This window comes from Podarcis vaucheri (genome assembly GCF_965113315.1).
Source record: "Podarcis vaucheri genome assembly, chromosome: 9".
Taxonomy (NCBI): Eukaryota; Metazoa; Chordata; class Lepidosauria; order Squamata; family Lacertidae; genus Podarcis; species Podarcis vaucheri.
In genome coordinates, this window is record NC_138767.1 from 765,654 (window position 1) to 777,837 (window position 12,184).

The 12,184-nt window shown below is 56.6% G+C and overlaps 2 protein-coding genes across 9 annotated transcripts in view; both read left to right on the plus strand.

Annotated features, from left to right (window-relative positions):
* The window catches only part of DCTN1 (dynactin subunit 1), a 59,128-nt gene extending 53,971 nt beyond the window's left edge, over nt 1-5,157 (plus strand). For 6 of the 8 annotated variants that reach the window (XM_082236300.1, XM_082236297.1, XM_082236298.1 and 3 more), the window contains 7 exons: nt 65-231; nt 1,346-1,360; nt 2,122-2,255; nt 3,276-3,465; nt 3,596-3,672; nt 4,026-4,115; nt 4,208-5,157. In XM_082236300.1, the coding sequence (XP_082092426.1) occupies nt 65-231; nt 1,346-1,360; nt 2,122-2,255; nt 3,276-3,465; nt 3,596-3,672; nt 4,026-4,115; nt 4,208-4,345 (811 nt within the window). In that variant the 3' untranslated portion in view covers nt 4,346-5,157. The remainder of the gene's footprint in view (nt 1-64; nt 232-1,345; nt 1,361-2,121; nt 2,256-3,275; nt 3,466-3,595; nt 3,673-4,025; nt 4,116-4,207) is intronic. The other 2 variants (XM_082236299.1, XM_082236293.1) reach the window with 1 other exon arrangement.
* Nucleotides 5,158-7,396: 2,239 nt separating this feature from the next.
* NOP56 (NOP56 ribonucleoprotein) lies at nt 7,397-12,153 on the plus strand. The gene is made up of 12 exons (XM_082236501.1): nt 7,397-7,506; nt 7,614-7,703; nt 8,160-8,274; nt 8,362-8,523; nt 8,656-8,854; nt 9,136-9,323; nt 9,622-9,773; nt 10,192-10,292; nt 10,584-10,732; nt 10,988-11,097; nt 11,304-11,432; nt 11,567-12,153. Exons 1-12 carry the CDS (start codon nt 7,504-7,506, stop codon nt 11,771-11,773), a joined length of 1,605 nt encoding a protein of 534 aa, XP_082092627.1. The 5' UTR covers nt 7,397-7,503; the 3' UTR covers nt 11,774-12,153.
* The last annotated feature ends 31 nt before the right edge of the window (nt 12,154-12,184 follow it).

The window sequence follows — 12,184 nt, forward strand, 5'->3', positions numbered from 1 at the left end:
TGTGCAGAGGAGGAGGGCAGCCTAGAAGGGTCTTGAGTTCCTCTGTATCTTTCTCCCTCCGCAGGGAGTTTGAGGAGACGATGGACGCCCTGCAAGCAGACATTGACCAGCTGGAGTCCGAGAAGCAGGAGCTGAAGCAGCGGCTCAGCAACCAGTCCAAGCGCACCATTGAGGGCCTCCGGGGAGTCGGTCCCTCGGGAGTCGCTTCCGTCATTTCTGGCATCACCGGAGGTGAGCCCTCGGAAGCGTGTCTGGATGCTTTGGGGCGGGGAGACTGCAGGGAAGAGATGCCCCGAGAGTCTTGGGGTGCTGGAGGGCCAGCAACTCCAGAGAAGCTGATGGACGCAGGGGCTGGACGAACCTCCTGGACTCCCTGCCTGCCTGTTCCTTCCTTGCTGGGGCAGCCCTGGGCAGGGCCAGTTGCAGGGGCGCGTTGGTTCCTGCTCCCCATTTATTTCCACTTCCTCCATTTCCCAGCAAGAATCTCCCCACCCTCCTCTTTTTCCCTTCCCTTGCTGATCCAAAGGAGCCAGGGATTTGGGGAGGGAGGCTCCAGGGTCTAGGGCTTGCGCTGCTGAGTTTTGACGCGCTCACAGCCACCGGCCTCAGAAGCCCTTTCCCACCGCGACTCCCGCTTGGAGCACTGCAGAGACGATGCACAGAGGATCACTTCGCCACCTTTGCCCAGAGCTGCAAAATTCTGCCCTTTTGGATGATGAATCTCAAATCCAAACTCATGGAGATCCATGGGGTACTTTAGACTGCGAATCTCAGAGTTCTGAGCCTGCTGCAGGCGATGTTCCAGACTGGAGCGGCTGTCCCCCGGGGAAGGGTTTGCTTTGAGCTGAGGCCACCAGACTCACATTCACATACTGCACTGCCTTTCAGAGATCTCTACCCATTAAAAGAGGGCCGATCTGCGCTGGGCCTGGGAGGGTCGGCCAGTAAAGCCTCTGCACGTGGTTGTGGGTTCCCTCGTGCTGGTGCTCCCCTCTTTTCGTTCAGCGATTCACACGAGCTGCTTCTGGGTTTTTTTTCCTCCCACATGTCTGGGGGGCTGTGTGAGCTTCCTCCAAACCTGGGGGGGGGGGCTATTGTTTTTTCCTGAAGGGCTGCAGAGCAAGGGAGCCCCCCTGGCGTGCTTGGCCAGGGCTCTGGGTAGATGGTGTCCCAGTGCCCTTGAGAAGAGGTGGCCCATCGTGGCTCACAAAAGCAGGTTTGTTGTGCAGTCCAGAGAAGCAAACCCAGAGGGGAGCTGCTGCTGCTGCTGCTGTCTTTCCTGCCTTCTCTCAGACACCTCTCCTAATTTCTGCTCCTTCTCATCTCTTCCATGCTTCCACTGCAGAGGAACAGCAGAGAGGTACAGTGGCATGGCCCAGGTGGGGCTGCTGGGGTCACCTGGGGCCAGGAATCTCCCGAGGACACAAGGGGGACTCTGAGGCTGCCTTTGGGGGCAGAGGGGAATCTCTGACGGCTGCGAGAGTTGTTTCCCCCTATTCCCAGCCTGAGGTGGTTTTTTTGTGTGCCAAGGAAGGGGGGGGGGAATACAGCAAGGTTGCATGCCAGGGTGCAAAGCATGTATGTGAAAGAACATTTCCCCAGCCCGCCCATCCTCTGCTGCAAATGTCTCGTCACCCCCCTGTGCTTGGAAATGAGCCGAGCTCTGGGGAGGCTGGGCTGGGGCCTCAAAGGGTCTGGCCACAGGCAGCCCAATTTGAGCGCCTCCCTAAGGAAGCGCAGTGGGGCTGGAGACCCGTCTTGGTCCCCCACATGCATGAGGTGGGGGCTCTTTCTGAAGAGTGTTCGGCATGTTGTTGCAGATATTTGTACAAAACTGCTCCCCGGGGCGTTTTCTGCCTCTGGCTGCATGTTCCTGTGTGTTTTCCTGGCCCTTCAGCTCTTGTCTCCTCCTGGGCTCAGCTCCAGGCTTCTCCGCCTTGTGGTGCCCTGATGCGGGCGCATCCTGCCTTTCCCTGACCCTCGGCAGAGCACCTCTGGTGCCAGGATGCCGGTGGGAAGCTCCTTCTGTGAGCTCCCCATGGAGCAGTCCAGGCATGCGCTGCGCAGGGGCATCTTCTGGAAATCTGTTCTCCTCTGACAGTGCTGCTCTTCTCTTTGCAGGTGTGGGTGCTGGCCAGGTGATGATGGCCGGCTCAGGCCCTGTGCAGGTGAAGGACTCCCCTCTCCTCCTCCAGCAGATCGATGCTATGCAGCTGTCCATCAAGCATCTCAAGAACGAGAACAACCGCCTCAAGGTGAGCGGGGGGGCGGCTTTCCTGCTTGCAGCTCCAGCTCAGCATTCTCTGGCTGGAGGGAAGGAGCCCTGCAGGCAGGCAGGGGGAGGGGAGGAGCAGAGGGGCAGAGGGGGGGTCTCCAAGGCTGATGCCTGCTTTGAAATGGACAGAAGAAGCAGCAGACTCTGGGATGGAGCCCCATTGCCCCACACTCTTTGCTCTCTGCAGGCTGTGGCACCCCAGCCATCCTCACCTTTGTGCACATTTTATTGTTGTTGTTATTGATATTATTGCTGTTGCTGTTGTTTATTAGTATACCGCTCTTCCTCTGTAGAGCTCTGGGCACTTCACAGCATAAAAATACAAGACAGAAACACAAAACACAAAACATAAAAACAAAACACCCCTCATGTCACGGCAGACAGGAATCCCAGGCACCAAGGAAGATCTGTCAAAGGGAGACTTACTTCCTTCCTTCCTTCCTTCCCTCCCTCCCTCCCTCCCTCCCTCCCTCCCTCCCTCCCTCCCTCCTTCCCAGCTCCCTTTCCACACGCCTCTCTTCCATGTTGCTTCACGACCCCTCCCTGCACAATTTGGTTCTGTCCTCCTTTGTCGTGGAGGGAGTGCGAGGAATGCCATGGCTGGTTTGGGGGCCACGCATGAAAGGAACAGACTCTTCCTGACTGTTCCTGGAGATCCAAGGAGATTTTTATTATTGTCTTTGTTTTTAAAGGATCTTTTAATCATATATTAATTCTGTCAGTGTTTTAGTTCTATTTTAATGAATGTATTTTCTGTGTTTTTAGCTTGTTTTATTCAGTGAGTAAGCCACCTTGAGTCTTGGGCTGGGAAAAAGGCAGGATATAAATACATGTGATAATCAATACAATAAGCTGCCCAGAGCAACGGCTTTTTTTGGGTGGGGGTGCTCTAGTGTGGCTGGAGGTTGCTTGTGCCCGTGTGTGTGTGTGTGTGTGTGTGTGTGTCAAAGTGTCTGGCTTGAGCCCTGCTATTCCTCCTCCTCCTCCTCCTCCTTTCCAGGGAGCCCAGATGAGGCGGGATCTGGCCTCCTTGACCCCACTGCGGGTGCCCAAGCTGTCTCTCGCCAAGGATAGGCAAGGGGAGGAGGTGGTCTCCAGCTCCCTCTACCGCAAGACCAGCCAGCTGCTGGAGACCCTTCACCAGATGAGCGCCAACACCAAGGTGGTGGACATCACGCGGCAGAGGACAGGTGCGCCTGGCGGAGGCTGGGAGGGGGCAGCGGGAGAGCTCAGCCTCTCCATCCCTGCGGAGCGTGCCCTTGCAGGGTGGGGAGGGGCAGCAATAGCAACGCCTTTTCCGTCTCTCTGTCCTCCCCGCAGCCACCAGCCCAGCAGCCCAGCTCCTGGAGCAAACGGCCCGCCTGAAGTCACTGAGCGAAACCATCGACAAACTGAAGGTAATTGAGGCCTCTGGCCGTCATCTCCTGTCCCGGGCAAGAGCCCTTCATGGTGGAGGGGGTGGGAGTGGCACTGGGGGCCTGAACCAGAGACTCTGCCCATTGGCAACGTGCCCAAGAGCAGGCTCTGTCTCTCTCGCTGGCAATAAGCTGCTCAGGGCCCTGTTCCCTGGAAGAAAGGGAGGGGTGACATCAGAGGTTGTTCAGAGAGGGGAAGGGGGACGTGAGAGCCCCCCAAGGCCGCTGCCTGGTGGGCTGTTCCAGGGCTGTGTCGCTTCCTCTCCTGAGCAGCCGGGAGGGGAATACAGGGGGGGCTCGGGCTGGACGGCCCTGACTGCGCTTCCTTCCTGCAGGATGAAGTCCTGAGGGAGACTGTCCTCCAGCACCCCGGAGCCAACGTCCTGACCGACTTTGGCACCTTCCCCTCAGCCCCCTTCCTCAAGGTGAGTGCTTGGGCCTGGGCAGGGAAGCGGGGGGAGGGAGTCCTCTTGGGCCGCCCCCCTGACTCTCCCGCCTGCTCTGCTTTCCCCTACAGGCCAAAGAGGAGCAGAAGGACGACACCGTCTACATTGGCAAAGTGACCTTCCCCTGCCAGCCGGGCCACGGCCAGGTCCACAAACTGGTCCTGACGCCCGAGCAGCTGCACAAGCTCCACGCCCGCCTCATCTCCTAAGAGGGTCTCCCCCTTCCGCCCCGCCCCCTTCCGCCGCTGCCTCTCCTCCTACAAGATGCACACTAAATATGCAGACTCTTGTTTGTGCAAGGCCCTCCTGGCACTGCCGACTCTCTGAACGACCTGTGTTTGTTCTGTGCGCCTCCCTCCTCAAACTGGGCAGGCAACTCTGCCCGCAATGACCACTGTCGTCCTTCCCAGCTCTCACCCACTCCCTTAGCGATGGCCACTGGGCACCTGCTCCTTCGTGGCTCTCAGGCCAGGCTTTCCTCCCATTTCAGATACAGTCCGTTCTGCCCCAAGAGCTTCTTTGTGTGCTGTGGCTTTTCCCTCCCAGGCAACTCCCCCCTGCCAGCAAGGGAGAAGGGGAGGCACCCTGCTCGCCACCTGCCAGATGGGGAAGATGGAGGGAATGCCATTGCCAGATCCATGCCCTTTACCTGTTTCATCAGCACCTTCAGTTTCCTTCCTGCTGCATCTGGGTGCAGCCCCAGACGGCCCAAGCATGGCAAGGGGTGTCTCTTCCCCTACCCTCTGGGTCTTACTGGCCTTACTGGGGCACTTGGTTAAGGGTGGCGGGGGTCTCTCTCTGCACACTTCATCTTGCAGCTCCACCCCTCTGGCCACAGCCCCTAAGTGCTCTTCTCTTCTTCCTCTGCTGACTTCCCTGGTGGGGGCTTCTGTGGTGTTGGGATACTGGGGGCGAGGAGCCATTTGGAGCCTGGAGACCCACAAGCACTTTGAGGCAGAAACCTTCTTGCACGTTGACTCCTCTGAGCTCTTGAGATAAATAAACTGAACTCTTAAACCAAGCTTGCACTGTGTGACATCGTTACTCATATGAGTTAGAGGGACCTTTAAAAACAACTTCTTGTATTTTCCAAATTTAACAAGGAAAAACGGGGAAATGAAATAAAATTAAAGAGGGGAAGTAGAGTAATAATAATGTACAAATAGTACCAAATAACAGTAAACCACCCAGTGGCCATTGGTGCACAAATATTACATTGATCATGTAAGGTAAAGGTAAAGGGACTCCTGACCATTAGGTCCAGTTGTGGCCGACTCGGGTTGCGGCGCTCATCTCGCTTTATTGGCTGAGGGAGCTGGCGTACAGCTTCCGGGCCATGTGGCCAGCATGACTAAGCAGCTTCTGGTGAACTAGAACAGCACACGGAAACACCGTTTACCTTCCTGCCGGAGCAGAACCTATTGATCTACTTGCACTTTGATGTGCTTTCGAACTGCTAGGTTGGCAGGAGCAGGGACTGATCAATGGGAGCTCACCCCGTCATTGCGGGGATTCGAACTGCCGTCCTTCTGATTGGCAAGTCCTAGGCTCTGTGGTTTAACCCACAGTGCCACCCGCGTTCCTCATTGAACATGTAACTTGATATAAATCTCCCAGATGCTCAAAGAGGTATCCACATGAAATGGCTTCAGGTGCAGCCAAGGCAGTGAGGGGCTCAAAGCAGACGTCTCTCAGCCACCAGAAGGGCTCACAAAGCTCCCTTTGGTTTCCCGGTGTTATAAGATAAAACTGCTCCTTTTCCCTTATGGGGTACCCAAGAGCCCATGTAGAGTCCTTTGTAGGTTCTCCATCGGTAGAAGAAAATAGCAGAGGCCAAGCAGAGAATTTTGAGAAGCAAAGCAACTTGTAAACCTGATCTTTATTGATCTGTTGCAACAGGGTCTCCCCTCACATGCAGGAAAGGAGGAGGACCCAGAACAAAGGTGTGCCTGCTCTTATATAGACATTTAAATTTCTTGCCCTGGAGCTCAAGACCACCCCCTCCATACATCATACATACATCACAGAAGGGGTGTAGCTCAAGACCGCCCCCCACAAACATCAAACCTACAAACACAGAAAAGGTGGTCTACAACAGAAATGTGAATGTTGTTGTTTTTCCTGTCTGCCAGTTTCTCTGATAATGCCTTTTCTGATTGCCTTTCCTGGTAGTCTGGCCATTCCTTTGAGATGGCGATTTCCCAATTCCTCACCCCCTCCCTCCTTGCAGAGAAAACATTTGGTCAGTTGGGGAGTCAAAATGGTTTCAGGACTGTCTTCCTGTGCTACTCCAGACATGTGGTACACATATCCATGCACCTGCCTGGTTGGTACGTTTATGAACATTTATTATATATAGAAGACTCCCTGGGAAAGACCCTGATGTTGGGAAAGATGGAGGGCACAAGGAGAAGGGGACGACAGAGGATGAGATGGTGGGACAGTGTTCTCGAAGCTACAAACATGAGTCTGACAGGAGTGCCTGGCGTGCTCTGGTCCAGGGGGTCACGAAGAGGCGGACACGACTAAACAAAATAAAAAACATCCAGTAGCACCTTAAAGACCAACTAAGTTAGTTCTTGGTATGAGCTTTCGTGTGCATGTATCTGAAGAAGTGTGCATGCACACGAAAGCTCATACCAAGAACTAACTTAGTTGGTCTTTAAGGTGCTACTGGAAGGATGTTTTTTTTTTTATTTTGACTATGGCAGACCAACACGGCTACCTATCTGTAACTACTAAACAACAACACCTTCATTTTTTTATTACACCGGCCATTAACCTCCTGCGTCTGGAATGTGGTTGCAAAGCGCCTGAGCCGCTGCAAAGAGCAAGGACTTTGCCAATGGACAAGGGGGGCGGCGCCTCTCGCCTCCCGGGGCATTCAGGCCCCTCCGGGAGAACAGGATGCAGCCCGATGGAGGGGAGAGACAAGGCTGCGGGGGCGCGGGGGGCGGGTCGGCCTGCCTGTGGGGGGCTTCCCTCCTTCGGGGCGCCCTCCTGGCCTGGTGGCGCCCCCGCCTTGGAGGGGCCGGTCTAGATGGCCTTTGGGGCTCCCTCCCTCCCGGCCCCGCCCCGGACAGCCCTGCGGGCGGAGCCTCCTGCCGCGCCTGCGCCGAGGCCCAACCTCGTGGAATGATGGACGTCCTTGAGAGGAAGGGGCGGGAGCTGGCGCCGCCTCCTCGCCTTCCCATTGGCGGGCCTCGCGGAGGGGCGGGCAAGCGGAAGGGGCGGGGCCGGAACCCTGCCCCGCCGTTGGCTGAGCGGCGTGAGGCGAGGGGGGCGCTTCCGGTGGGCCCTCGAGGTCCTTCCTGCGCGCCAGGCCTGCGCGGCCCAGTCGGGCGAGAGGCGCGGAAGAGGCGGCGCCATGGTGAGGAGCGGGAGCGGGAGCCGGGGGCGGGCGAGGGGGGGGGCGTGGGGCTCCCTCGGGTCGGACTGGACTAATGGCGGCTCTCCTTCCTCCCCCCCCCCGCGCAGGTCCTCCTTCACGTCCTCTTCGAGCACGCGGCCGGCTACGCGCTCTTCGCCCTCCGGCAGGTGGAGGAGGTGGCTCTGCTGATGCCCCAGGTGAGCGCGGGGAGGGCACCGGGGGCCGGAGAAGAACTTTCTGGGGGCCGCCTCCCACCCCCTCCCCCCTCGGGCGCCCCAGTGACCCTCCTCTGACTCGGGTGATGCCACGTGGGGATTGTGAGCGCCCGGGGGAGAGACACGTGCGCCGGGCCCGGCGGGGAGGAGAGCAACTCGCGAGCAGGCCCGGCGGGATCCCAGGGAGGGCGGCGCGCCGGGGGGGGGGTTCAATCGGCTTTCTTAGGTGGGATCTGCACGCGCCAGTAAAGAGGAATCTTCGGTAGGTTTTGGCATAGATTTGCATAGATTAGCGCGGCCTCGCCCCCGGCCACAAAATTCCACCATCGCAAAGCACGTGGTTGCCCCCGCCATCTTGGTCTTGGGGGGGGGAGGAGGCACTGTGCATTGATTCCGCGCAGGGCAAAACCAGGCCATGTGCTCTTGGCGGTTCTGCAGGTGGAGGAGAGCGTCCTGAATCTCGGCAAATTCCTCACGGTGGTCAAACTCGTCGCCTTTTCGCCCTTCAAGTCTGCCCAGAGTGCCTTGGAAAACATCAATGCTATCTCCGAAGGTGAGCAGCGCCAAGATTCCCTCCTCCTTGCTCTGATGCTGCTCTTTTGCGCCCCACTGAGTCTTCTCTTTCTCTTGCCTGGTCTAGGGATCCTCCATGAGGATCTCCGTCTTCTCCTCGAGACAAACTTGCCAGCCAAAAAGAAGAAGGTCGTTGTGGGGGTCAGCGATGCTAAAATCGGGGCTGCCATCCAGGAAGAGCTGGGCTTCCAGTGCCAGGCTGGAGGCGTCGTGGCTGAGATCACCCGAGGTAAGTCTGTGAAAAGGGCAACTGGAGCGGGAAGAATGGTTTTTTGCAGGAGGATGAGGTGTTTGGAGAGTGTTTTCTGCCAGCGCTTGGCAGGGCTGAACCCCCTTTCTCCTGTCTTCTCCCTCTGCCCAGGTATCCGGATGCATTTCCACAGTTTGATCAAAGGTCTGACAGCACAGTCCGCCTCCAAGGCTCAGCTGGGACTGGGGCATAGCTACTCTCGGGCCAAAGTGAAGTTCAACGTGAACAGGGTGGATAACATGATCATCCAGTCCATCAGCCTCTTGGATCAGCTAGACAAGGACATTAACACCTTCTCCATGCGGGTCAGGTGAGGGGTCTCTGGTGCTTTGGAGAGGCGTGATCCTTCCTTCCGGTCTCCCTATGCTTACCACAGGCAGCTTCACCATCCATGCTGACTGTATAGAAACGGGAGATAGAGAATCGATAGCCCTGCGTATACACCACAGCCAGGCCGACTTTCCCCTGAGCTGTATTGTTAGTACGGGTACAAAAAAGCCACACACCCCAAATCCTGGAGCCTTTTCTAAACTTTGCTGGGAGAGGCTGTGGGTGCTCTGTCCTGACTCTGCCTCCTCTTCCCCCTGGCAGAGAGTGGTACGGATATCACTTCCCTGAGCTGATCAAGATCGTGAGTGACAACTACACCTACTGCCGCCTCACCAAGCTCATTGGGAACCGGAAGGAGCTGAGTGAGGAGAGTCTGGAGGCCTTGGAAGAAATCGTCATGGACAGTGCCAAGGCCCAGGCTATCCTGGAGGCCTCCCGCTCATCCATGGGTCAGTAGTAATGTGGGGTGGGGCCTTGGGTATGCCAGGTGAACACAGGTGCTGAACCGCGGCTCTTGCACACTTCTTTGATTTCAAGCAGCTCATCTACTTGGCGTTGAGTCTTTCTGGTGCTAATGTCTGTTTTAAATTGACACATGCAACAATTTGTAATAACTTCATCCTTTTTAGGCTTCTGTTAACAAGGGCCCGTTTTTAAGAGAAGCTGCACAGCGGAGGGGGGTTAGGAGCGTGGCCCGGTTCTCCTTTTTGCCTCCTCTGTTCTGATGTGCCTCTCTCCTCCCTGCAGGGATGGATATCTCTCCCATTGACCTCATCAACATCGAGAGCTTCTCCAGCCGCGTCATCTCTCTCTCCGAGTATCGCAAAGGCCTGCAGGAGTATCTGCGCTCCAAGATGAGCCAGGTGGCTCCCAGCCTCTCAGCCCTGATTGGAGAAGTGGTAAGTGGCTGCTGTGTGTGTAGAGAGGAACCCCTGCCCCCCCCCCATTCTCACTGGCTACAGATATGATGTACAATGTGAATCTGTCAATCCACTGAGCATTTGTGCTGACACCCTCTCACTGCTGATCTGTGCCAGAGGAAAGGGAGGGGGCAGAGGTCATCTGTAGAGAGGAGTTTTAGGCATTGTAACATTTTGTGTATGCAATGTTAGCCGGCTGCTGAGCAAGGCCTAGGGCAGCTCCCATGGATTGGGCCGCTGGTGCAAGTTGATGCTTCGGAGTTTTCTACCTTCCTGTTTGGGGCTTAGCAAACCCTGAGTCCCTTGCACAGTCTGGGAATCAATTTGTCTCCTGGGCACAATTGTGGGTCTGGCGGCTGCGTCACATGATTGCCTTGCCTGTCTCCTTTCCCCGCAGGTGGGCGCCCGCCTCATCTCCCACGCTGGCAGCCTGACCAACCTGGCCAAGTATCCGGCTTCCACAGTGCAGATCCTGGGTGCAGAGAAGGCTCTCTTCAGGTACAGCTGCAGGGCGGCCGCAGTGATGGCAGGCTCCTGGGGTGCTGGGCTTGATGTGCTGGTCAAGCCCCATTGGCCGCATGTGTGATGGGCTGGCCCCCAGCCTCTGAGCGGTCACCTGGGCCATTCCCTTTCCCCTCCATCTGGTAGGTTAGCTATTTCAGGCTTGGCCTGGGATGGTTGGACACAGCTGGGAGGAGGGAGACAAGCCGCGGTTGGGGGCTTAATTTGTGATTCTCTTCCTCTGCCAGAAAGCATTGTCTTGGTGAACCTTGCCCCTCTTTCCCGCAGAGCCTTGAAGACTCGGGGAAACACTCCCAAATATGGCTTGATCTTCCACTCCACTTTCATTGGCCGAGCAGCTGCCAAGAACAAGGGCCGAATCTCCCGCTACCTGGCCAACAAGTGCACAATTGCATCCCGCATTGACTGCTTCTCAGGTGAGGAATCAGGGCCTGGCCCATCTCTGTATGAAGCTGGACAAGCGGCCGAGCAGCTTTGCTATGATGGTTACATTTTTCGTCAACAGCATTTCACTCAGTGAATGGTGACGCATTAAGGCTGAGCGAAGCTTGCTGGGTGTGGCCGTGGGGTGGAGGGGAGAGTGGACAATATGCTGCCGCCCTTCTCTGGGTTCTGGCCATGCAGAGCAGGCGCCCTCGGACTCACGCATTCCTGTCTGTGTTTTTTTGCAGAGACCCCGACCTGCGTCTTTGGAGACAAGCTTCGAGAGCAGGTGGAGGAGCGCCTGGCCTTCTACGAGACAGGGGAGCCTCCACGCAAGAACCTTGACGTCATGAAGGAGGTGGGCAATGGGCTGTGGAGCCGGGGTGGGAGGGCAGAGGGGCTGCCCCATAGCAGTCGCTGGATGTGATGAAATGACCTGAGCCTGACCTATCCACTGCTGGAGGCAAAAGCTGATTTAATGAGTCTGATCCAGCCTTTTGCTGCTGCTGCAAACAACTGGGGGTGCGTGGGCTGGTACTTACCAATTTCTCTCCGCATTCACAGGCCACAGAGGTGGCTGCCGAAATGAAGAAGAAGCTGGAGAAGAAAGAGAAGAAGAAGAAGAAGCGAGAGAAGAAGCGGCTGGAAGCCCTGGAGGCCGCAGAGGAAATGGAGAACGAGACGACGGCAGAGGTGAGAAGCCCCTTTGGGGAGCCGGCGGTTGGTTGTGGGATTGGGCATAGCAGGAGCGGAGTGTCTGTGATAGACAGGGCTGTGTGCATCCTCCATTCTCTTCTCTCTCCCCCTCCCCTATAAATTAATCTCAGGAAAATGATGTCACGCCCAAGAAAAAGAAAAAGCGAAAGCACCAGGAAGAAGAGGACGTGGAGCCGTCTGAGAACGGCCTGGAGGAGGAAGAGGTCTCCCCCAAAAAGAAGAAGAAGTTGGGCCTTGTGGAGACACCCCACACAAAGGGGAAAAAGACAAAGAAGAAAAAGGCCAGAATGGAGGAAGAGGAGGAGGAGGAGGACTAGTGGGCAGGAAAAGCGGCAAAATCCCGTCCAACATGGCCAGCCTGAGACTTAAGGTCCACTGAGGGTTTCTTTAAAAACGGGCTTCTGGGCTCTTTGCTCTCTGCCCAGTCCTTTTGTGGCAACTGAATGTAGCCACGGTTGGGCCTCCCATGGGCAGAATGGCAGCCCAGGATCCTTTCTTGGCGGTGCAAGGGCTTAGAGCTCTGAGTGGGAAGGAGAGAGGGTGAGCCAGGCTGGCTTCTCCTGCAAGGGGGAGGAGGGGAGGGTGTTCTGTGGCCTGCAGCCGAGGCCCCCCTCAGGAGACGGCCATTCAGCAAGTTCCACCTGGACATTTCATGTACTTAACCAGCTAACAATAAAATGACTGTCTTTTTATAGCAGCTTTGCCTCTGGGTATTCTGTTAGGTGAGA